Below are 26,314 nucleotides of genomic sequence, written 5' to 3'. Positions count from 1 at the left end.
CCCGCCTGTGCCCCCCCCAATGGGACCCCTGCCCTCCCCTCCCCTCCCCTCCACTGGGGCCCTGTCTGTGCCCTGCCTGAGGCAGCCTGACTCCTCAGAGCCCTGGGGGGAATATAATTGGCCCTTAGAATGACATAACCCTGAGGCTTTCACTGTAGAACCGGGGGCCTGAAGCCCAAGGAGGAGCCACTCTATTATCTAGAGGTGCAGGTAGGAATCACATTACTGACTCAAAGTCTGGTTTCTACTGCTGTGTTTAGGACGGGACGGCCTGTCCCTAGGCACACAGTGTCTCTTTTTTTCTTTGATTTACTGCTTGAGTCATAACCCCTTCTGTCTGCTTTTGGGCGGTCGGGGAGCCCTGTCCCAAGGCCCCTTTTCCGGGGGAACTTCGGGTATTGGAGAGCAGTGCATGATGCCCGCTGTGGGCCGTGGGCCACCTGGTTGCTCCTTGGGGGAAGCCAGCTTACCTGTGTGGGCGGCTCAGAACTGCACTCTTCCCCGGCAGGAGGCGAGGGTCCCCTGTGTCAGCGCCTCTGAACTTGCTCGGTTCTGATGCATCACGTGTTCGTGCCAATACCCGTGTTCTGTTTTCTCAGTTACTGATTCCGTTCGTTCCTGACCCCCAGCCCCCCCCGCCCCCGATATTTCACTTTCGTTACGAACACCGTCCACGTTCAGCTCCGTCGTTAAATCATCGAGGGCCGTGGAGAGGCGATGTGGCTGCGTCTCAGATACGGTCCACTCCGAGTGTTGGCTGGTGCGGGGGGTGGTCTCTCGGGTCCGCAGATCTCTGTGGCTCCAGCACACGGCCGTGTGGGGTCCGCCCAGAGTCCGCGTCTCCCGAAGTTCTGCATGCTGGGGGGCCTCTCTGGCCGCACCCTGGTCTCACCCTCGTACACGGACGTCACCTGCCAGTTTGCTGACCAAACAGTTTTCCGAAGACAAAGCCCTCTGATGCTTCTGATACGTAACACAGCCGCCTAAAAGGAAGGCCCGGTCACCTGCTGCGGGGGGGTGTGATGTAATTTGTACTCGGTGATTGGAAGGGAAAGGAGGGATTTCCATTATACGTTATTTATTTCACACACAGTTAGTTCTCCCCAGGAAGAGCACGGCTCGGCAGGGCCATTATTCCCGCCAGTGGAACCACTGAAGGCAGTAAGAGACCCCATGGTTGCAGTGGATGCCACACCGGGTGGGTCTGTGTGCTGGGAATGCCCCACTGGGCTGCACAGATCCCACTGGAAGTGTCCCCTGGGCTGCACGGGCTCCTGTGTCAGTGCTGGACCCAGCCCCACTTGCACTCGGAAAGCACACAGAACTGGGCCTCCGAGAGGGCCCCACAGCTGCACCAGCACCCGGAGCCTTAGTGTCCGTCCTTGGGCTCCACACAGACCCGAACCAGAGGGCTCAGGGGAGGACCCAGCAGTCTGCTCTGCGACGCCCTCTGTCCAGGTCACTCTCAAGGCTGAGAGCCACGGGGTCCCTTACCCACTGCACATAAAACACAGCTGGGTCTTTGGGCGGAATCACACCGGGTCAGGCGGGCATCCACTCTGTAATCCGCACAGCAGCAGGGGGTTTGCGTGATAGCCTTCTCGAACGCCCCAGACCACCCCCAACCCCACCCCCCGACCGTTGAAACAGTCAGGGTGTTGGTCCCTCCACGGTGGTTCTCAGCCCGGCGGCACATTCAACTTATTTGGAGAGTGTCCAGGCTGCCTGTGGACCCGGGGCACGGGACCGGGCATTGGTGTTTATCAAAAGTTCCTCGGGTGATTCTCAGGTGCAGTCAGGGCTACGACCACCGGCCAGGGCCCCGCAGCTACCACCCCCCCCCCCCACCCGCCGTGTGCGGCTGTAAAACCTAACATCCGAGTCCCGAATGGGATAGTGGAGCAGATGAAGGGGTGTGGCCAAGGCGCTCAGTCCCCAGAGGCCAGGTCACGCTTCCAGCGAGTGAATCCACCGGGGCGGGGGCGGATCTGAAGGTGCAGAGAGGCGATCGAGCCAGACTGTCCCCTTCTGTCCCCTCGCAGGCTGCCTGAGACCTCTCTCCTCCTCTAACGGCTACGTGAATATCTCCGAGTTCCAGACCTCCTTCCCCGTGGGGACCGTCATCTCCTATCACTGCTTTCCTGGCTTTAAGCTGGAGGGGTCGGAGTATCTCGAATGCTTGCACAACCTCATCTGGTCGTCCAGCCCGCCCCAGTGCCTCGCTCTGGAAGGTAACGTGCCTCCCTGTTTCGCGGCTGGATCTTGGGTTATTGAAGCGGACGTGTCGCTAGGAGAGCTGAGCGTTACGGTCACAGTATTCTGTTTCCTGAGCACACGGGGCCCGAGCTGAGGCAGCGAGCCTGGCCATCGGCCGAGAGGCAGGACTTAGAACCGTCGTAAAACCGGCTCCCCTCCCCTGCCCGTCCTAGGCTTAAAGGGAATAAAAGAGAAAAGTTTCAAGCATCAAAGGTTAAACTGCAAAATATTGCAGAATTAAATGAAATGTCTTCAAAAATTAATTTTCTCTGCACTAAATGAAAACAGATTGTATTACGGCATCGTTAATCTCACCCCTCATTTTATCGTTGTGTCAATGTTTCTTCCTATTTCCGAGCAGTTTACGGCTTAGCTGTAAATGCTTTGCTGGGAGCACACACACTTGGAAGCCTGAAACCAAGAGCTCCTTCCTCCGTGGTCTCCCTAAACGTCTGTGATGATTCTAGAGCGTGGTTCACGAAGAGGCACTGATCAGTGAGGGGACGGGGCGCCCAGTGACAGGATCAGGCCCGTGTCTGGGGGGTAGAGCCGTACAGACTTCCGCCAGGAAAGGTGGGCATGCTGGCTCGGCCCTGGCTTTAATGCGGGTCTTGAAATTATGATCAAACAAACACCAGTTTTCTTCTGGGCGTCTGAGCCCGGTGGGGAGAAGAAAACGAGAGCTCCACTAGGAGCCTGTCCACAGCTCGTGTGGCCTCTCGTGGGAAGCAAGACACGACAACATGGTGTTCTCTCCAGGGTGTACGTGCGGTGCGGGAAGAGGCTGGGGGTTCCGGAAAGCGCCTCCCTCGGGGATTTGGACTTGGAGTAGGGGGGCGGATGGAGCGTCGGCAGGGAGGGGGGAAGAGGGGCTGCCGGACCACCAGCGGCAGCGGTGTCCTCAGAGCCCAACCCCCACTGCCCACCCATCCCAAATCCCCCGGGGTCAGCCTCCAGGGGACATGTCAGAAGAGATGTGGGTGCACAGTTAAATCTGAGTTTTGGATAAACAGCAAATGATTTCTTAAAAAAATGTTTTTAATGTGTATTTATTTTTGAGAAAGAGAGAGAGAGACAGAGCAGACCAGAGGAGTAGCAGAGAGAGAGGGAGACAAGAATCCAAAGCAGCCTCCAGGCTCTGAGCTGTCAGCACAGAGCCCAACCTGGGGCTCGAACCCATGAACCGTGAGATCCTGACTGAGCTGAAGTCGGACGCTCAACTGACTGAGCCCCCCAGGCGCCCCAACAGCAAACTATTTCTTACTGTGAACGTGCCCTGAACGTTGCATGGGACTTAACTCATGGTGGAAAATTACTTTGTTAAATTTGAAGTTGATATAACCGAGTGTGCGGTGTTCTCACTTGTTAAACCGGCGACCCTAACCTCAGGGTGGGGCGTCCTGTGTCCCTCCCCCCCCCGTCTGGACCGCAGGCTGAGGTGAGCCTGGGTCCAGGAGAGGGGACTCTGAGGTCCGGAAGCGTCTCCCTGCGCAGACAACCAGAAACAGAGACTCGGTGGAGGGAGTCGTTGGCGGGATCCCGTCAGTTCAGAATGCCGGTTTTCACACCTCTTCAAGTCGGTCGCGTTCTGATCAGCTCCGTTTTGAAACTTTGAACGCTTGTTTTTGTGGAGCCTGGAGAACACGGTGTGAACAGGTACGGCAAACTTGGAGGTCTGAACAGGGAGGTGGGCCGCGGCCCCCGCCAGCGAGGGCCGTGGCCCAGGGGGCCGCCTGCGTCGCAAATGCCGAGTCCTTCCTAGGGTTTTGTTGTGTGCGTTTAGATCACCTTTATTCCCCCGCACGGTGCCGTAAAACACCTGCCAGACCCAGGTGCGGGACCTGGCACTGCTAACCACCTGGAGACCCCAAAGCCACAATCCTGGACCCAGAGCCACGGTGCAGCCTGAAGGCTTTTTGTCTCAAGACTTGATAGAAACGGGGCTGAATTAAACGATGGGTCAAAGTAACAAGGGCGACTTTACGACAGGTTATCCAGCGGGGCCCCGGCGTCGGTGTTTCTTCAGCTCCGCCGGGATCGTGTGCCATGTTGGTGGGGGGCAGGACCCTATTTGTACAACATAGTCACTGGGCGTGCGTGGTCGGTGAACTGTCCTGAAGGGCTCTGCCCCTTGCACGTGCCACTGTTTCCCCCTCAGTGTCCATCTTTCCGAGCTCACAAGCTGATTTTTCGTGATGGCCCAGTGGAGATCTGTGCACGGTGCTGGGGAAGCAGGAAGCTCTCAGGGGCTTCTAAATATGGGGCAATCTGGCCCCCGAGTGCCCGGGTCTGGACGGCTGTGCCGTGGCGCTTTCCGGGCTCACCGTGACCGCCAGCCCATTGGCTGTCCGTGTGCCTGTCCTGCAGCTCCCCCAGCCCCAGATTTTCCAAACCTGCTAAGGGCCAGGAGAAGGGGTCACACAGAGGGCCAGGAGGCAGGTGGCACACTGAGCAAGGGAGGGCACCGCCATCAGACCCGCCGCGCGGGCTCCCGTCCTGGGTCTCCCCCTTCATCGCTTTGCCCCAGGGTGGGTCACTTGGCTTGTCCGTCCCCATTTCCGCACCTGCCAAATGGGGCAGATGGTTATGTTCCTCCCGAGACCGCGAGGCTCCACGTGGTAACGGGTTCGGAGTCGGTGAGTGGTCCTCCAAGTGGCCACCGTTATCACTGTGCTCAGAATTTAGATACGTAGGCCGGTCTGGACATGGCTGTGCGAACAGAGTACCGAGCTTTTCTGCTCGTACATTGTGACTGTTCTTGCTGCTCCGGTGTTTGCAGATAAGACGAATCCCAGATGACAGAAACCCTGAACCACAGCAATTTGCATTAATTTTGAGAGCTTACTGTGTTGGACACAGTAACACAGTGTTGGACACAGTAACTCAGTCTTCCTAGTGAGACAGGTGCTGTTTTAACCCACTTCACTGATGGGCAGACCCAGGCTTGTAAAGTTCCAGAAACTCACCAGTTCATACCACCAGTAAGTGGGCGAGCTGGGACTCAGACATGGGTCTCTGTCACCTCAGAGCTCCTGTTCCTAATCACCAGGGCACTTTATCCAATTAAATTGATTGCTTTACGTCCAACAGGGAAACAATGGGATGTTTTTATAGCCATTTTGTAAAGAGTGAAAAAATTTTGAAAAAACACATAGGAAGGGACTCCTATGTTGTTGTTCGTCCTGTGGGAATCCTAGCTGCAGGGCACGTGAGGCCAGATGGAGGCCGCTCGCTGTTGTCCCCAGGGCCCGCCGTCTCCCCGTCACGGTGGAGAGCCCACCAGGGTAGTGTCTCCTGTCACAGACCAGGTATGACACCTTGAAGGACAACCTGACCTGTCCAGACCCTCCACCCCTGGGTCCTGGCTCTTCTGCCACATGGTGCCTCTTGGCCTCACTCGGCTGGAGGGCACCTGGTGAGGTCAGGCTTCTCCAGCTCCGATGGCTGCCCCAAGGTGTCCGTGACCCCAGGATGGATGCCTGGCCTCATGAGGGGCTCACATTTCGGAAGGAGAAGCTCCAGCAGCTTCGCTGAAGGCCCAGGTCATGTGTCCAAGGTCAGGACACTTGCCGCACTGAGAGCGGAAGGTCCTGGAGCACGCGTTCCCTGTAGCTGTGCTGGGGGCAGGGGACAAAGCACCTGAAATCATAGTCTTGAACCACAATGTCGCTCCATCGTTGAAAAATAGACGCGAGGCTTTAAAACGAAGGTTATAATAAAGGACAATGAACGACACTATATGATGATACAGGTGTCAATCCACCAAGAAGGTACAGCATTTATAAATACATATGTATCCAACGTAGGAGCCCCTGAATAGTTAAAGCAAATATAAGCAGACCTACAAGAAGAAATTTATAGCAATACAATGATACCAGGGGACTTTAACACCCGCTTACATCAATGGACAGATCATCACACAGAAAATCAATCAGGAAACATCAACCTCAAATGACACGTTATACCAGATGGGCTTAACAGACGTATACACCGTACTCCACCCCAAACCAGCAGAATACACATTCTTCTCAAGTACACGTGGAACTCTGTGTCCGGGACACATCATGTGTTAAGCCACAAAGCAAGTCGTAATAAACGCAAGAAGACTGACATCCTATCAAGTATCTTTTCTGACCACAATGGTATAAAACTAGAAATCAATTACAAGAAAAAAAACTGGGAAAACAAATACGTGGAGATTAAATAACATGTTACTGAACAAGTGCTGGGTCATAGAAGAAATCAAAGGAGAAGTAAAAAAAAAAAATACGTAGACACAAATGAAAAAAAGAAATGTGACATAATGAAATCTACAGGATACAGCAACAGTGGTTCTAAGGGAAAAGTTCATAACCATACAAGCCTATCTCAAGACACCAGAGAAATCTCAAATAAACAATTTACACCTAAAGGAACTGGAAGAAGAACCAGCAAAGCCCAAAGTTAGCAGAAAGAAGGATATAATAAAGATCAGGAAGGAAATAAGTGAAATAGAGACTCAAATGATAATAGAAAGATCAATGAAACTAAGAGCTAGTTTTTCGAAAAAATAAACAAAATTGACAAACTTTTAGCCAGATTCACCAGTAAAAAGGAGAAAGGCCTCAAATAAAATCAGAAATGAAAGAGGAGAAGTTACAACCAACAGCACACAAATACAGAGGATAAAAGGGGCTACTAGAACAATTCTATACCAACAAAAGTGGACAACATAGAAAAAAATGGATAAATTCCTAGAAACTTATGATCTTCCCAGATTGAATCGTGAAGAAAATCTGAATAGACTGATTACTAGTAAGAAGATTGAGTCAGTGATCAAAAACCTCCCAAGAAACCAAAGTCCAGTACCAGTTAGTTTCAGTGGTGAATTCTACCAAACATCCAAAGATTTAATGGCAATCCTTCTCAAACTCTTCCAAAACACTGAAGAGGAGAAAATGCTTCCAAAGTCATTTTACAAGGCCAGCATTACCCTGATACTAAAACCAGATAATGACAACACAAGAAAATTATAAGCCAGTATCCCCGATGAACAGTCATGTAAAAATCATCAACAAGGTATTAGCAAAATGAATTCAACGATATATTTAGAAGATCACATACAATGATCAAGTGGGATTTATTCCAGGGATGCAAGAGTGGTCAACATTTGTAAGTCAGTCATCGTGATACGCCACATTAACAAAACAGAAGGTAAAAATCACGCGGTCATTTCAATAGATGCAGGAAAAGCATTTGTCAATATTCAACATCTTTTTATGATAAAAACTCTCCACAAAGTGTGTGTACAAGGAATGTACCTCAAGGTAATGAAAGTCATAATATGACAAACTCAAAGCTAATACACTCAACAATGAAAAGCTGAAAACTTTTCCTCTAACGTCAGGGACAAGACAAGGATGCCCCTTCTCCCTCTTTTATTCAACATAGTACTGGAAGTGCTAGTCAGAGCAATTAGGCAAGGAAAAAAAATAAAGGCACATAAAGAAAAAGTAAAACTGCTACTATGTGTAGATGACATGATACTATATATAGAAAACTCGGAAGACTTCACCAAAAAACTGTTAGAATAAATGAACTTAGTAGAAGTTGCTGGACACAACATTAATATACAAATATCTGCTGGTTTTCTATACACGAATAGCAAACCGTCAGAGAAATCAAGAAAACAGTGTCATTTACAATCACATCAGAAAGAATCAAATAGGATGAGAGGGTGATCTGGCTATGACATTTGTCACCCATTGATCACCAAGGTTGATTTGGCTGGCTGGGCAGGTGTCCCCTTCCTCCCTCAGCTCTCCACACACGTCCCTCCCGAAGCTGCACACTTAGTAGAAGCGGACGACCTTCCCTAATAGAGGAGGACAGTCAAAGGCATACAAGTGGCTGTGTTCACCTCCTAGGACCTCCAAACAAGCTCTCAAAGTCCATTTGTGGGAGAGTGTAGGGCAGTCAAGCTTCCAAGACTCAACACATTCAAGTGAGGCACTGCATGTGGCGGTCTGCCTTTCTGTAAAATTAAGAAATGAAAGAAGAGTAAAATACTAACCAAGGAGGTGAAAAATCTAACCAAGGAGGTGAAAGACTGGTACACTGAAAACTGTAAGACTTTGATGAAAGAAACTGAAGGTGACACGAACAAATGGAAAGACATTCCACACTCATGGGTTAGAAGAACAGATTTGTTACAGTGTCCGTGCTAGCCAAGGCAATCTACGGATTCAAAGCTGTCAAAATTCCAATGGTGTTTCTTCACAGAAATAGAACAAATCATCCTAAAATTTGTGTGGAACCACAAAGGACCCTAGAGAGCCAAAACAGTCTTGAAAAAGAAGAGTAAAGCCAAAGGTATCACACTCCCTGATTTCAAACTGTATTACAAAGCTATAGCAGTTAGAGCAGTGTGGTCCTGGCACAAAAATAGACATGTAGATGGATAGAACAGAATAGAGATCCCAGAAATAAACCCACAATTCTATGGTCAATTACCTTACGACAAAGAAGGCAAGAATACACAATGGGGAAAAGAAAATCTCTTCAACAAATGGCGCTGGGAGAACCTGACAGCTACATTGAAAAGAATGAAACTGGACCACTTTCTTACATCATATACAAAAATAAACTCAACATGGATTAAAGACCTGAGTGTGAGGTCTGAAACCATAAAAATCCTAGAAGAAAACATAGGTGGTAAGCTCCTTGACATCTGCCTCAGTGAGGTTTTCTTGGCCCTGACTCCAAAGATAAAGGAAGCCAAAGCAAAACTAAGCAGGCGGGATTACATCAAAATAAAATGCTGCCATGAAGGAAATCACCGAGAAAATGAAGAGGTAGCCTACTGAATGGGAGAAGATGTTTGCTAATCATATGACCGATGAGAGGTTAATATCCAAAATATATAAAGAACTCATGCAACTCAATAACAACAAACACCCCCAAACCATTGAGTTAAAAATGGGTAAAAGATCTGAACAGATATTTTCCCAAAGAAGACATCCAGATGGCAAACAGACCCATGAGAAGATGCTCAACGTCACTTCTCATCAGGGAAATACAAATCAAAACCATGATGAGATGTCGCCTCACACCTGTCAGGATGGCCAGAATCAACAACACAAGAAACAACAGGTGTCGGCGAGGATGCGGAGAGAGGGGAACCCTCGTGGCACTGTTGGTGGGAATGCAAACTGGTGCAGCCACCATGGAGAACAGTACGGAGTTTCCTCAAAAAAATTAGAAATAGATCTACCCTATGACCCAGCAATTCCACTTCTGGGTATTTACCCAAGGAACACAAGAACACTAATTCAGAGGGATACATGCACCCCAGTGTTTACTGGAACATTATTTACAGTAGCCAAGAAACAGAAACAACCTAATTGTCCATCAGTAGATGAATGGGTAAGAAAGATGTGGTTTTTATACACAATGGAATATTACTTAGCCATAAAATCAGCAATCAGACCTTGCCATTTGCAATGGCAGGGACGAGTTTTATGTTAAAATGTCAGACAAATACTGCATGGTTTCACTTTCGTGTGGTGGAATCTGAAAAACAAAACAAAACCCAGACTCCTAGATTGAGAGAACATATTTGGTGGTTGGTAGGGGTGGGGTGGGTGCAATGGGGGGAGGGGTCAGGAAATACAAACTCCCAGTTATAAACAGCGTGGGGAATATACCCAGCGATGTTGTATTAACAGTGTGTGGTGACACGGGTCACCAGACTTGCTGCGGTGGCCATTTCGCTGTGTTTACAAATGTCAAATCAGTGTGTTGCACAGGTAATGTAATACTGTGTGTCACTGGGACCTCGGTGAGGAAGAAGAAGGCGGGGAGCAGGGGCATCCAGAAAGGTGGGGAGCCTGGCCCCGGGGGTCGTGCCTGTGTTTGTTTTTCCCAAACAGGGACTAAATCACCCCAGGATCCGCGGGCACAAAGGTGCCATTTGCGGTGACTCTGGCCGTGGCTTCGCCAGTGCAGAACTTTTCAACAGGTGCCAGGCTGGCATTTCCCCCGCGGAACAAGCAAAGCCGACCCCATTAGCAGCTGAACGTGGGAAAGTTTGTTTCTAAATCCGACCAGTCTCACCACTCAAATTGCCCAAAGTAATTTTTTCCCTTCTGCTCACTTGAGAGCGCACAGGCTCAGGGATGCAGGCTTAACCCACGGTTTCAGCCTCAAATTACAGGAACGCAGCACTCGATTTCCTGAGAACCTGCCAGCGCCCAGGGGTCCGCTCAGGTCCACGTCCTTCTGCAAGAGAAAGAGCAAAAAATAAGAACCTGAAAAACCCTGTTTGGCCAAATGTGAAATAACTGGAAAGGTTCCAGTTTAGGATCAAAACCGAGAGCCAGTGTGGATGTGAAGGTCTGGCTGCGGTGGAGCGGAGTCAGGACCTGGGGGGTCCCAGAGCCCCCAGTGCGATTTCCCTGCAGGAACCTGGGCCTCCCGCAGTGGCACCGCCGAGGCGACCCAGTGCCGGGAACAGCAGACACGCAGCAGGGAGTGTGGGCTCCTCCATGCGACCCGCCGGAGCCCCTCGGGGTCCAGGATGCACCCAAGGGCGCCTACCCCGTGCCAGCGCCGTCCGTCTTAAAGAAGGAGCACTGGAGCACCCCAGGAGTCGTTGTGAAGAAGGGTGCCGTGCGCTCTCTTGGCTGTGAGGTCACGTGTCGCTGGGTCCGCCCCAAACCAGGCGGGACCCTCCGTGTCACCAGACCAGCCAGCCAGGGGGAGGGGCGTCTCCACGGCCTTCCTGCCCTGGGTCCCCGGAAAGACACTGAAGAATCAGATCCCTGGGTTAACCGGAAACTCTCCTGCACTGGATTCTAAGTAACTTGGCGGGACCGAGCCCCCAGCGGGATTTCCTGGAGCTGAGTTTGGACCATCCGTCTGGAATTCCTTAGGCACCCGCCTCCCTTTCTGCCCCTCCCCACGCACCCCTGCGCCTCCTTGGCAGAAATGAAGCAGTAGCGACCGGTTGCCTGGGTGTGTCCGCGCCTGGGAGGGCGTGCCAGCCCCTGGGTCTGCACCCGCGCCCACCCCCTCCCTGCCTCTCTGTGCCCCCTCCTCACCCACGCTCTCCAACAGGGAGAACTCAGACTTGGCCTTCCTACGAGCAGCGTGGGGACGACACGGTGAACAGCCACCGGCGGAACCTCCCTTTGATTCATTCCACGGGCCTGGACACCGCCCCACGCGCCCCCCCCCCCCCCCCCCGAGGTGCCTCACCCTGACGAGTGCCACGAGTGTCACGATACATGTGCTGCCATCCGGCAGATGAGGAAACTGAGGCTCTCCCAAGGTTGCCTGCTCCCGGGGTGGGGGGTGAGCCCGCAGCTCTTCCTGGCTCCCGGGGCCCAGCACACCTGCTGGAAGCCAGGGTCTGTGTTCTAAGTCTGGCTCCGCGGGTCCGTCTTTTCGATGCGGGCCCCCCACTCCTCCCAGAGCCACATCCCCGACTCTGCTCCTGCCCAGAACGCTCTGCTCCCAGAGAGGCTGCAGAGGGGAGGGGGCACGAGGAGAGGCCCCCGCAACCGCCCGCAGGACCCAGGGCCCCATCCCCGCGGAGGGAGCCGTGGCTGCACAGGGTGGTCCTGCACCAGGCACCTCCTGTAGCCTCGGTACGGCTCTGAGCCCTGCCGCTCGCCCTTTGTGGAAGGAGTAGGCCCTGCGGGGCGGCCGGAGCTCCCCTGGCGGTGCCCCTTCTGTGGCTCATGCCGGCTTCTCCGCCCCCTGGTGCTCGGGGCACCGGGTTTTCTGTCACGTGTCACGTACGACGTACTAGGTACGACGTTCTCTTATCGAGGAGGGAGGACATGCTCCGTGATCGGACGACGTTGTCGAGGAGGGAGGACACGCTCTGTGATGGGCTCGAGCCGCGCTGCAAATGCAGGGGGGCGACGTGGGCGTTTCTTCCTATTCCCTCCTTCCCGGGCCGGACATGCACCTGCCTGCGGTGGGAAGAGCAGTGACCAGCTGGCCACCCGCACCCACCGGACCCCCCACCTCGGCCGGGCCTGGGCTCCCAAGCCCCCTGCAGACGCGCGTCCGACCCTGCCGCTCAGGGTTCAGTATGAGATTGAATCAGCAGAACACGAAGAGCAACGAATGCCCTCTTCCTAACTCGGTGTAGCCCTGGGGCTCCTATTCAGGGAAGACGGGAGGGAGGCTCTCTGTTTATCCGCCCGCACCCTCCCTCCCTAATGTACCGGGGCCAGGACTACCTGGTCAGAGGGCCCTGAACCCCTGCCCGGAGGCCTGGAGGCCCGGAGGCCCAGAGGCGGGCTCCCCGAGGAGCAGGGAGGCTGGAGCTAGCTGTTCCTGAACTCCCACCAACACTCTGTTTTACGTGTTTACATCCTGTGTTTCCACCGGAGGGTGAGTGTGTCAGTGTGAAGCATGAAAGCCATTCCTGTAGCTCTGCCTCTGAGGACCTTGAGACCGGGGAGAGAAATGACCTGCGGGTCACATGCAAACTCCCGCCTCCTCAGACCCCCAGCCTTCTGGTCTGCGCGAAACGGCTAATTTCGAGCCCTAGTGAGGAGCCCAGCTAAGATTAGATCTTATTCTCGGAAGCGAGACAGTCGTCAGTGCTCTGTGAGGACAAGCATGTGTCCTGGCCTGGGCCCCGCCCTCTCGCGTGTTAGTGACGTTGGCCGGGAGCCCCTGGGAAACTGCGCAGAGGCGGCTTGGGGCCGAGAACGCGCTCTGCCCCCCCTGGTGCGCGCCTGGCTGTGAGCTCTGGTGGCGCCGCCTATACGTGACCCGGCGGGGTTCGTGTTAGACGGGGCAGACTTCCTAATGTGTTGTTCACGCGCGAGGGAAGGTCACCGCACACCGTCCCCACGCAGGGCTCCGCGTCGCCACGGCAGGATCGCAGGAACACCGGCATCTCCCGCCATCGCTGTGCTCACGTGTCTCCGCCTCTCACGGCAATTTTGCCACCGTAGCCCTCCCCACCCCCATCTCGCGTGCTCAAGAGCTGGCTGTGCTCTGGCATCGAGAAACTTCATCCTTCTAATCCTCTTTTTTCCTGTATGGAATCCAGAAACACCGATCTTTCTGTCCCCAGAAACCAAAAGGCCTTGCTCCTGTCTCTTGAGCAGAAAGGGGCCCTCAGGCCCCCTGCTGCTACTTCATGGGCTGGTGGCTGCGAGCTTCCTCGTCCTGTCCAAGTCCCTGTTGGCGGCTAGAGCCCTCACAGCCCTGTCTGGGCGCCTTGCTGCCTGTTCCCTCCGTGGACACACGTGGCCATCAGCCCCCCGGGCTTCCTTGGTTCCCCACCCCTTTCAAATGGAGGGATTTCCACCAACGGCAGAGGGACTGGCGGAGGATGGGAGCTGGCCAGCTCTGGACTGGTTTCTCCCACCAAGTCAGGGAACGAGGGCCACCCCCCCGCCCCTGCAGACTCCCCTCCAGAGAGGGGGTCCCCTAGACTCCAGCCCTGCGCCCCTCGGCCCTACCCGCAGGCATCCTGGCCCCAGGGCGGCGGCACCAGGTGTGGTGGGCCTGGGGCCCTGGGGCCGCGCGCTGTCACTCACGTCTGCATGGGAAGTGGTCAGATGCAGGGCTCGGGACGAGGGTGAGTCCTGGGTGGGCCGGCGCTGTGGGTCTGATGAAGCCCGTGTGAGGCTGTGACCGGAGGCCAGCTCTCTGCAGCAAGGCCACGTGTCCACAGCGGGAAACCCACATACATGCGTCCCCCGGGGCTCACTCTTCTGAGTTGGCCTGACCCCCACCCCTTCCAGGACACCGGAGATCTCGCGACCCAGGCCTGGTGTGTTGTTAGGATGTGAGTGGGGACCAGTCTCTCTCTTTCGCCGTCCGTGGCTCTCACCAACGGCGTCTTGCCCTGCCCTCCAGCCTCCTCTTGGTTTTGAAAAGCTCAGGGATGAGCCAGCCGAGGTTTTCATCTTGTGTTCAGGTGTTGGTTACTGAAGGGATGTGGAACTGAGTGGTAGCACAGTGGTGGCCCGTGGTTTGAGCCACGAGCTCGTGCCTCGGGAGCAACTTTGTCGTGCTCGGAAAATAGGTGGCCGGGACAAGTGGGAAAATCCCGCTGTTTGTCCCTAAACTCCACAGTATCCTCTCCGTCGCTACTCCGGGCAGAATTTCTGTCTTTCCTTCCTCTCTGGGAAGTCAGGCGACTTGTACTCCATGGTCATATAGCCTCTTGCAGTCAGTCAGGTGCACCACAGACAGGGACAGGTCCCTCGGGTCAGTCCCGGCCTCTTCCAGGCGGGACGTCACCGGGAGCGTTCAGCGGGGTGGCTTGGGGTCGCTCTTCCCCAGCTCCGGCCCCCACCCCCGCCTGTCTTCACAGGTGGTCTCCAGAATTGCCTCTTTCCCAGGAACTAGACATTTGCGTGACAGGCAGGTAAGCCTTGCACACGTTTCCATGCCTGTTATGGTGTCTTGAATTCTTCATTTTGGAGAACCTGAAACCATGATTCCTGTGTTCCTAACCATTTCCTCTCTCGGTGCAGGAGGAAGCATTTTTGTTGTTCTTGGTTTTGTTTTTACAAAGAGATGAATTGTGCCTGGATTTCCATCAGAGTGACAGCTCCCCTTCTGTGGCCCCTGAAAACACCGCAGGACTCGGCCTGTGCCGGCCAGCTCGTTCTGATGGCCGGAACCGAGTGCGGTTCCCAACGTCTCTTCCGCTCGCGGGAAGGGATGTGACAGGTGCAGGTGTCGGGAAGGTAGGACCATCGCCCCAATTGTAGCTGAGAAGGCGGTTAAATCGGAACGTGGATCTTAAACTAGTCCCCCGTGCAGGCGGTCACAAGTGAGCATTTGTCCGTCTGTGTTTTCATACCGGGAGTGGAACTGGGAAGCAAGGTGCATGGTAGATAGCCCAGCAGCCGGGAATTCTGTGGAGTTCTGTAGGCCGCCGGGGCGAGGGGCATGAGTGGGATCTCACTCCACCTCCACCTGACATTTCGGGACCCCGGCCCTTTGGTTAACCGCGGGCGACCCTGTACCGTCCCCAGCCTGGCTGTGTGGGCACCGCCCGGAGAGGCATGACGGTGATGTCCGCCAGGGCTCCCAGGGCTCAGGTCTGTGTCACTGTCCCCCTGCCCGCTGTGGCCTGTCTCAGCCTGCCCACAGGGACGCTCGTGGCTGGTTGACTGTCCCTGTGAGGAATCTCGGGGTCCGGCTGACCCAGGAAACCCTCTGGGTCCGGTGGGCTGCTTCGCCGGGGACCCAGGGGCTCAGCCTCGCCTCCAGGCTTGTGTCCTGGCCCGGAGCCGCTGTCTACAATGTACCATACACAGGGTGAATTACAACAGCAGGATCAGATTTTCTCGCCGTTCCGGGGGCTGGAAGCCCAGGACCCAAGGGTCCACAGGGCCATTTTCCTTCTGCGGTCCTTCCTTGCCTGGTCTGGCTTCCAGGGAGGCCGCCGCGTCCCTTGCTCATTGTCACACGTGGCTGTGTCCCCTCTGTGCCTCTCCTGCAGGGACACCAGCCCCGTGGATTAAGGGCCGACTCCCCAGCCGCAGGACCTCGTCTCAACTTGATTTCACCTGCCGCACACTCAGTTTCCGAGTGAGGTCACGTTCACGGGTAGCCGGCATTAGGACTTCAGTGTCACAGTCCGGCCCACACCCCAAGCTCTCCCCTTGGCTGAGGAAGAGGCAGACGCCCTCGGCCTTCCCTCCGCCTGCTTCTGATTTGGAAGGGCTCACTCTCCTTAAGGCGTCCCGGCCCCGGCTGGCCAGCCTCCTCTAGACTCTGTCCATAGCCCTGTCCCAGGCTAGTGTCCCCTCTGGCCAGCGCACGGCACCCACCATGCCCCCTGAGCCCAGGGGGCTCCCCGCCTCCTGTCCCTCTGCCTCTTTCAACCTCCGACCTGCCCGCACACAGCCCAGCAGATAGGTCACTGCTTGTACGTCTGCCCTGGAGTGGTCTGCACCCCGCTTCCCCACTCAGTCAAGATCCCACTGAGAACTCGGGAGGGAGTGTGGCTTCAGGGTGGCCTCACTTAAGGTGAGACCCCGGCCGGGCAGTTTATTCGCTGGGTGACCTTGGGCGAGTGACTTCGCCCCTCTGAGCTGGATTCCCTTACTTGCACGGGGAGCCCTGCTTTGCAAAGTGGTTGTTAGGGTCGGGTGTGCAGCGCGTGGGTGGCCCCCACAGTGGTGCCCCGTGGGCTGTGGCTGTAATCGCCTCCCTGCCCGCAGCGTAGCTGAGCATGACCGTGACTGCTCATCAGGGTTGGAGGCCTCATCCCTCATTTGGAGAAGCCGGCACAGGGTTACGGCTTCTGTTTCACAAGCCACGGGAACCTAGGCTCAGAGCCAGGCCACGTAAATGCCGTGCATCTGCTGAGCGGGATTCGAACCCAGGAGAGAGTGCTTTGCACTTCGTAGAGCTGCTGTGGGGTCACCCGGGGACCCCCGGCAGTCATGCCCTCTCAGCCCCCGTCTTGCGCTCTGCTCATCTGCCCGCCTCCCAGCCTCCCCTTTCTTCTTTCCTCACACCCGCAGCTTCTAAGCCCGTTCTCAGATTGGTTCACGGAACAGCAGTTTGTTTTTCCAGAACACCAGGAAACGCTGTGCAAACCTTAGAAGCGGTCTTGTTGGCGGAAAACGTGGCTGTTTATTTTCTGTGTGTGACGTAGAGCCATGCCCAGTGTGTGCACACGTGCACGTGCTCACACACATGCACACCCTCGCACATGCGCTCACACAAGCACATGGACACACACGCTCACACAAGCACACTCACACACGCTCTCACACGTGCCCACACACTTGGCACACGCACGCACTTGCACATGTGCTCACACAAGCACGTGCACGCACACGCGCTCACACATGTGCACACGCGCTCGCACACAGGCATGCGCACAGCTTGGCACGGAGCACGACCGTTACTTCCCGCTGTCACAAACGGACTATTCAGCACCTACTTCTCAGCCGCCAGCATTTGCTCACAGACGAGAGTGGGGGAGCACCAGAAACCCAAGGCGAAACTGATGGGAGAGAACCTTGAAGTCAGAAATTCGGTACACGGGCTCTGTCCCTGCAGCGCTGTGTCCAGAGTGTGGAAGCAGAATTAAGACGTGCGGTGATGCCGCGGAGCCTCGGACGCAGGCGGGACCCGGTGGCGGGAGAGAGACGTGGAGAGAGCCCGCTCCCGAGCTCCCAGACCCCTGGGCTTCCTGCGCAAACACTGTGACACGCCGTCTCTTTTTTTGTCTCGCGCCTCTGATTTCTTCCCCTCTCAAAACACTAAGATGCGCCGATTCCAGCAGGAACCCCGACCGGAGGGCGGTGAATTCTCCTTCGGAAGAGGCTCCCCGACACGAGGACGCTGACGCACCCTCGTCTCCTGCTTTGCTCTTGCCCCGCGGTGACGGAGGCCGTGCCCTACTTGGCCGTCAGCGCCCAGTCGCTGCGAAGAGGGACGAGCAGCCTCGTCAGAGCCCGAGACACCTGCCGGCCGTGCCTGCCGCGGGGGCTGTGGGAGCGCGGCTGTGCTCTCGTGCCACCCCGTGGCTTCTCCGTGTCTGCAGGCCCGGCCCGCCTGACTCCTGCTGTGGAGCCGTGTTTCTGTGCCCCGAATCTGCACGCTGTCGTCCGATGCATCCCGTGTCCCTTGAGGGACGCCCCGACCGGGCGGCTCCGAGGTGCGGAGCAGACCAGGGCCCCCCTTGGGGAGCCAGGCAGGATTGATCCTAACGCTGATCTGTCCACACATCTCTGAGCACAGAGACACCAGGCTCCCTCCGGCCTCATCGTCCTTTGCTTCCTGAACTGGACACATTTATCGGCCTTCCGTGTTGTTACCGCGAGCAAAAGTGGAAAATCTAATGTGCCGGGTAACGTTGATTGATTTTCCCTGAGCTAAAAGCAAAGTTTTGGGCATCACCTTGGAAACAGCTGTGACTTTGGCCTAGAGGGGCTTTGTCCCGCTTCCTGGAATCATTACCCAGGCGCGGACCTGACTGGGGACACCTGGTGCACTGGCCATTTTAATTATTAGCAGCCAGCAGGCCCGCTGACGGCAGAGGCTTGGGGACTGTGTACTTGTGCAGAGCGAGGCCCGTGCCCCCGGCTCCTCTGGGAGCCGCTCAGACAACACGCCGGGTCGTCTGGAGACGAGGGGCCCTCGTCGATCCGCAGAGCCGCCGGCCGTCCTCTCTGCCCCCTGCAGCCCAGGAGCCAGGCTTCCCTTGCATCACCACACTCGGCCCGGGGTGGCGCTTCCCGGACTGTCTGACTCACGCGGGAGTTCTGCGAGAACGAAGGCTCGCCTCAGGAGGTCTGGGCTGGCGCTGACACGTGCATTTCTGAGACTCGCGGCTGAGCCCAAAGCTGACGGTCGGGAACTGCGGGTCGAAAGCAAGGGCCTGGTGGAAGGTACCACCGGCTTCTCACACCGGCTCCCCGGACGTTGTGAGCTGGCGACGCGGCAGGGAGATCTTTGCCCCGCATGCTGTCGCAGCCGCTGAGGCCGTGCCCTCAACTGGACCCCCCGTTAGACTCACCTGGGGCCCCGAAGACCTCGCCGTGCCCAGGACCCACCCGGAACAGCCAGGCGGCCAGGGTTGGGGAGCCGCTGATGTACGTCCCCGAGACACTGTCGAGACGCGGCACTGGCACCGGGGCGGGTGGGCGCTGCTGTGACAGGTGCCCAGAAACGTATTGTGGCTCAAGAGGATAGCAGCTCGTCTCCACGCAGCGGTGTTTGTGTGCGTGGGCCAGCCGGCGTTCTTCTGCACCTGTCACTCGGGGGCCGTGGGGGTTCTGCCGTCCTCGGGGTGCGGCTCCTGGGACCCCCGGGGGTCGTCTCTGTCGTGGTCGGCCTGAGACCCGGAGCGTTCTGGGCGTCAGCCTGGACGCGGCGTCCGTCACTTCAGCTCACGGTCTGCTGACTGGAACTCAGGGGGACGAGGGACCCGGGTGCAGGGCGGCTCTGAGCCTGGGACAGAGTCAGCGGGTGGTCCGGGTGCACAGACGGGGGCCAGCTCTTCCCTCCCAAAGGACAGGCACCGGAACCCGACCGGTCACAGCCCTGGGGATTCCCGACACGGCGCCCCACAGAGAGTTTGGAGCGTTCTTGAGGCGCAGGCTGTTCGTGGACTCCTTTTCCTCTGTTGCACGTGGAAAAACGTGTCAGTGGCTGAGGACAGAGGCCAGTTAGATTCTCATCGCAGCCACCGTCCCCGACGTGGCCTCCCCCTCACTCGGCTGCAGGGACTCAGCCTCGGCCACCGGCCTGGACTCAGCTCTGCTGCGTTCCCGCCCTGCCCCCACCTCCTCCCTTGCTGGGCTCCCTGCCACATAGGGGACGGCGTCAGAGCCCCGGTCGAGGCATCTCCGCGGCTCCGGCAGTCCTCTCCGACCATCGTGTGCTCCCAGCCCCTCCCCTCCTCAGCTCACTCCTAACCGGCCTCCCTTCTGCCCAAGTCACTGAGGTTTTCTGTGGCCAAATCAAGTGTCCCTTCTCTGCTCCTGCCTTTCTCGCCTGCTAGGAACCACCCCTCCTCCTGAAAGCCATCTGCCCGGCCGCTCTTGTGCCCTGACTGATCCGAGTGTCTGGACTGGGCCCCTCCTCTTTTCTGTCTACCTTCCCTCCACAGGTGAGTTCCCCCCACCCTGTGGTTCCGAATTTTCTCTCTGTGCTCATGACTCTGGAGTCCCAGGCAAGCGCCGGACGCCCTCCACGGCTACTGCATCCAACGTGGAGATGCCCCCAGGCTCAGCGGTGCCGCCCCGACCCGAACCAGCAAACCAACAAGAACCCTTCCTGGGAGGAGCCCCACCGTCTGCTCAGATGCCAGCATCCGGAATCTGGGAGACACTCTCAGCCCCCAAACGCCACCCTCACCAGCCCTGTTGGAGAAACAGACTCAAGTCTGTCCCATAATCTGTTCCTTGCTGTCACTGCCCCTGTACTGGGCCAGGCCACCCGCCCCCCAAAGATAGTCTCACGTAGCAGCATCCGTGCCTTCCCCCCGACGGCGTCCAGCACACCCGGGCTGTGCCCCCCACGGCGTCCAGCGTACCCGGATTGTGCCCCCCTGCCCCACCGCCCTGCACCGGAAGATATGGTGGTTTGTTTGGTGTTTGTCTTCTAATACGTTACAGACCAATAATTGTATAATGGTAAAACTGGATTCTAGAAAAAAACCAAAAAGACAAAGACATAGAAGTCCCACCTTAGATTATTAGACACAACAGTACTAAAATTGCGTTTTAATAGATAGAAATGGAGAACACTCATGGATGTTGCAGCAAGGTCAAATTGAAGGTCGGATTGCTACAAAAGTTTCCAACTGGCTACGCTTGATTTCTCTGTTTGGCGGGGGACTCGCCCCACACGGCCGGTGCACCAGCATCAGCGTGGACCCGCTGTGAGCCAGGCGGCTCTGGGCTCGGTTAAGTGCCACACCGCCCCCGTGGGGACCGTCCCCGAACTGCTCGCCTGCCACTGCCCTCACCCAGGCCCCCCATCCCCGCACTGTCAGCACCTCTCCTCTGGGCTCCTTCGTGGCACCGAGACTGTGCCAGGGACAGCGGTGGTGGTGGTGGTGTGGGACTCCCGCCTTGAAGCTGTCTGTTCTGTAGCTGATAGGCACTCGTCCCCGCCCTCTGACTGCCTGTGTGCCCTGTTGGAGGTGCTGCAGGGCCTGCCCGTGATTTGGGGGAGCAAGAGGGAGCACCTCGTTTCTGCCCTCTGCCAGGAGACAACACCCGAGTCTCCGTTTCCAGTAGTGAGTTGAATCTGTAGATGGGGCGGGGTTGAGGGCCCAGGTGAGGGAGCCGTGCAGTCAGGGTTCCAGAGAGAACCAGAGCCAGTAGTGTGCATGTGTATATGCTCTTCTGTGTGTATGTCCACGTGATCATGTTTATATGTGTCCTACACACAATCACACGCCCAGGTAATTCTGTATGTTTAAAATCACAGTGTATATGTCATGGTGTGTATGTGTACAGACTCACAGCATATCATATATGAACATGATCACAGTGCGTGTGCACATACCGTATATATAATTACAATGTATATACGTCACGCTGTGTGTGTATAATAACCACAGTATATATGTATATACTATGTATATATACATAATCACAATGTATATGTTACACCGTGTGTGTGTGTGTGTGTGTGTGTGTGTGTGTGTGTGTAAACATAATCAGTATATATATACACACTCTGTATATACATAGTCACTGCATATATCTACGCCAGTGGTGTGATATATACATACTATATATGTATATACACACACACGCACATATGTATATATATATATATATATATACACATATACACAATCACAGTGAATATATACATAATGTATGTACATATTTCATTACAGTGTGTGTGTATATATGTATATATATATATGCTATGTAAACATGTAATCACAGTACGTATGCCATGCTATATGTATATGTAATATATACAGTGTGTGTGTATATGTACTTATATGTGTATGTGTATATATATTTATATATATATGTGTGTATACGTACACCGTGTATATATGTAGTCACTGTGTAAATGTATACTATATATATACATATACACACACAGTGCATATAATATTCTCTATATACATATTTCATCACAGTTTATATGTGCTGTATACACATGTAATCACAGTGTGTGTATACTATATACACATAATCACAGGGCATATACTCTGTGTGTACATAATCACAGTGTACATACAGGTACCGTGTGTGTGTGCGCGTGCGTGCTCATGGAGGCTGGAAGGCCCCGGGATGTGCAGCGTGCCGTCTCTGAGCTGGAGGTCCGGGAGAGCCAGCAGTGTGACTCAGCCCGAGTCAGGAGGGCCGAGCACCAGTGCTGGGGTCCCAGGAGGTAGGAGAGGAGAGTCCCAGCTTGTGCAAAGCGAGAGTCTCGCCCCTCCTCTGCGTTTCTGCTGTGTCGGGTCCTCGGCAGATTGGATGGTGCCCACCACAGGGGGAAGTGCCATCTGCCCCGTCTGTGACTCAAATGCTCGACAGGAGACACCCTCGCGGACAGGCCAGAAGTGACGGTTAACCAGCGGTCTGGGCGCCCGCAGCCCAGTCAAGGTGACCCGTAAGTGTCGCCATCACAGGGTCCCTGCGTCACCCACACCAGGGGCTGGGACCACGTGGACCTGCCCTCCTGATGGGGTCGGGCCACACACAGCCTGTCCTGTTCCTTTCTTGTCCCTGGCTCCCCACCGGCACTGACCCGATTAACGCCGTCCCGCTGGAGCCGGCCTCTTCCGTGGTCCTAGCCCACGGTCCATGGCCTCACCTGCTCTCTGGGGGTCTTCTGTGTCTCCATCGTGGGGTGCACAGCGGCTGTTCTCTGGCCTGTCCCGTGGGGGGAAGCCAGCTGGCCTGGCCTGCATGTTTTAAGCCTCCCCCCAGCCCCCATTCCTGAATCCCCCACAAGGGCCAGCACACATCTTACTGTTTATAAAAAAAAACAACATCTGTGCCCGGAGTTTCCAGCGCCTTCCGCCCCTCAGGAGGCGGAGTGCCTGGCACTTCACCCACCTCATGTGTGAGTGTGTGTGAGTGTGTGTGTGCGTGCGAGGGTGGCACTGATGCTTCCTTCTGTGGACTGCGGACAGAGCTTACCAGCCACGTGAATAGTCATCGTCTACTTACTTGTCCTCGTCTTTAGTCAGCCCGGGAGGACGGGGACCAGCGTAGTGCCAGGTTCCAGTGCCGATTCAAAACACGTCTGTTAAATGAATTAAGAAATGGGTGAAAGATGGGGCGCCTGGGGAGCTCGGTCAGTTGAGCGTCCGACTCTTGATTTCAGCTCAGCTCATGATCTCACGGTTCATGGGATTGAGCCCCGCGTCCGGCTCCTTGCTGACTGTGTGAGCCTCTCTCCCCCCCCCCCCCTCTCTCTGTCCCTGCTCTGCTCGCTCTTTCTCTCTCTAAAAAGAGGGTGAAAGAACACGGTCAGTACATGAGACGAGAGGTGGGAAGGCCCTTCCAGAAGGCCTGAGATGTGGCCTGTCCGGGGTAATCAGTCCCACGTCTCTGTGCCAGAGCGGGCGCCGTGTGCTGAGCACGCAAAACAGGAAGACAGGTGAGAAATCACTTTTGCCACTTAGATATGCATCAGGCTTTCTTTCCAGCTTCATTTTGCTTCGGGCAGTAGGACGAGCTGGGCCTCCATGAGCCCAGACGGTGGGCAAGGGGCCTAGGCGCACGGAAGGACAGGGGAGAGGCCGTCTGAGATGTGCCTGCCGGTTGGCAAATGACAGTGTCCCACACGCCGGCAGGAGACAGCCTGTGCGTCCACTTCTAGCACCTCAAACACAAGCAGCATTTGCTGCCCGACCCTGGGGCCCGTCCGGCCGCCCCCCCCCCCCCCCCCCCCCCCCCCCCACGTAGTGAGCAGCCTGCACAGGAGCAGCCGGAGGTCCCCACGAGATGCTCAGAGGCCGGAGAGTTAGGAGCCCAGACTCGGGTGTGCGGGGTGAGGCTCCATGGCCCCGTCACGACCGAGGGAGGCTGGTCAGCTGTGTTGTAGGGAAGCCCCATCTATGGAGAGGCTGGTGTGGTCTGCCTCCCACAAGAAGCCAGCCAGGATTGCCGAGCCAAGGTCATCAGGCATGTGAGCATCGCAGACCCCACGGAGCAGGACAACCTCCGCATCCAGGGGGCTCCTCCCTGGAGGAGGAACGGAGAGAGTCCGCTGTGGGCTCACCCCCCACGAGGCGGGGTCAGTGGGAGGATGCTTCTCGCCAGGGCCCGGGGTGGACCGTGAGGAATTTGGGGGACCCCGGGCCCTGGCAAATGCTTTCCTCCCCCCACACTGTGGTTGAGAGCGCCCCGCGCCCTGGAAGACCCAACAGAGCAGCACCCGTACCCGATTCGGGCCCTTTAGCCCGCGGCTCGTGGCCACCCTGCAGTGAGGGAGGCTTCCCCGAGCTCAGCCCAGACAGACCACCTGCCTCCAGGCCCCCAGGCACCTGCCAGCTGCCTGGAGGGGGCCGGTCCTGGGCCAGGACTGCAGGTGAGGAAAGGGGAGACCCAAGGGGTGATTCTAGGGGCGTTGGAAGCACGGGGGACTTGGGGTTTTTCCAGGCCCTGGGCGATGCTGCTGGTGGGCCCCGGGCAGAAGCTGGGGAGGTCTCTCGGGCAGGTGAGAGCCCGCGGAGCGGCTGTGTGAGACCCAGCAAGGGGCCTGATTTCTCCTGGCTTCTTCTCTGACGGGACCGAAGGGTGTGTGTCCGGGCCCCTCGAGGCCCCCGTCTATCCGACACTGGACAGCAGCCACCCCGTGTCCCATACGGAGGGGCCCCCCTGCACCAGCCCCTTGGCAACCTTTTGGGGGTTTTCCACCCAGAAAAGTAGGGTCTGTGTGTGTTTTCGTCCTCCGCCTCGCTCGGGAGGGGGCCGTTGTCACAGCTCAGCTTGGAGCGGCTGTGCTGCTGGAGCTCAGTCCCGGCCTCTCCCACCCAGCGCGGGCGCGGCTGCGTCTCTGTGGCGGATGTCGGCCCCGGGCCACACGCCATGTCCACACCGAACCCCGCATTTGCATCTGGCGCCTGTTGCCCTGGGAGCTGCACACGCGGGAAGTGCAGGAGGTGCATGGTGGGAAGGGGCAGAGGGCGTTGCTTTAAGCGGATTGGGAACGTGGCCTCTGCGTTTCTGTGTTTCCCAGAGTGGCACCGGCTGGCCCGGGCCGCCTTCGCTGAGGCCCCTAAAATGCACGCAGGTGTCAGTGTCGACGTGGTGGAGAAGCTTCGATAAAACTACGATCACGCCTGAACTTCCTCCTCCATGGGACCAGAAACGCTTGAGGGTTTCCCCTGGGAGGGGGACGGGCCCTCCAGCTCCTTGTGAAGGTTTGCAAGGTTCCTTCACTCCGACTGTGGACACTCATCACGAGCAGTGCCGCGGGCCGTGGGAGAGGAGCCAGGGGCCGTGGGAGGGGAGGGGGACAGAGGGGAAGCAGAGAGCAGGTGGGGCTCCTGTGTCTTTGCGCCCGTCTCCCACTCCCCTTCCTCAGCCCACAGGAGACGAGCTCTCGTGAATAGTGCGCCTTGCAGACATTTGGTTGGTAGAGATCTTACTGCTAAGCAGGAAGGAGCCGTGACCCTGTGTCATACGGCAGGGCACAGATCAGTGATGCAGGGCACAGAGCGGTGACAAGGAGACAGAGCGGTGACACAGGGCACAGAGCGGTGACACAGGACACGGAGTGGTGACACGGGACAGAGCAGTGACAGGACACGGAGCAGTGACAAGGGGACAGGGCTTACGGGCCGGTCCTGGCTGAGTCCCAGCACACCCTCGGGACCCCAAGGCCCACAGAAGCCCCGACTGGACCTAGTATTTTCTGAGTTGTAAGAGACGTTGAGGAAACCCGCGTCCAGGGGTCTGTTCCCGCCGCCCGCGGGCTTTCCCGGGCTCGTTTTGTGTCGTGTGGACGCGGCAGCTGCCGGTGTCAGAGTCACAACCACGAGCGGAGTTTCGCCTGTGTGGGGCCTCCGGTGAGGGGTGCCATCTGTCTGTGTAGATCTGTCTGCCCCTCCGGGAGGGCTGCAGGGGAGGGGGCCGCGGACTCTGTCCAGGCTCCGAGAGGGGCCGGGGGTGGGCGCCCCCCGAGCCCCGAGGGCTCCCACGTTGTTATTGGAAAGCCGCTTGCCGGGACCACGATTATGGTCTCCGCCGTCGTCGTCTCTTGCAAGTGAAAGACCACCCCACCCTGGCTGCTAGCAGGACACGAGGTGGGCGGTCCCCTCCCAGCAAAGCCGATGGTGGGCCAGGCTCAGTCAGTAGAAACACCACGAGATGTGCAGATAAACGTCCCCACTTCGTGGCTCGTGTGTCTCACCAGCGGCAGCGGCAGCCACGGGATCGAAGTCTCTGCAGTGGGTGGTTTCCATGTGGCATCGAGTAGATGCGGCCTTGACATGCGCGTGTGGGGTCCTGGCTGCGCGGGGTGGCAGGGATAGTCAGGGCTGTAGCACACCTTCGTGTTCTGTGGCTCCCACCCCCACAAGGCCCTGAAGTCAGGGAGAGCGTCCCCCAGGGCACGGGAGTCAGGGAGAGCGTCC

General features: G+C 56.6%; 1 protein-coding gene across 1 annotated transcript in view; it reads left to right on the top strand.

The window, feature by feature from the left end:
* The window catches only part of SUSD4 (sushi domain containing 4), a 57,470-nt gene that overhangs the window by 17,871 nt on the left and 13,285 nt on the right, over positions 1–26,314 (top strand). The window contains exon 4 of the mRNA XM_049635311.1: positions 2,043–2,231. Within this exon, the coding sequence (XP_049491268.1) occupies positions 2,043–2,231 (189 nt within the window). The remainder of the gene's footprint in view (positions 1–2,042; positions 2,232–26,314) is intronic.

The sequence above is a fragment of the Panthera uncia genome, chromosome F1 (genome assembly GCF_023721935.1).
Source record: "Panthera uncia isolate 11264 chromosome F1, Puncia_PCG_1.0, whole genome shotgun sequence".
Taxonomy (NCBI): domain Eukaryota; kingdom Metazoa; phylum Chordata; class Mammalia; order Carnivora; family Felidae; genus Panthera; species Panthera uncia.
Note: the sequence above shows the minus strand (reverse complement) of the source record. Positions and strands in the feature narration are given on the sequence as shown.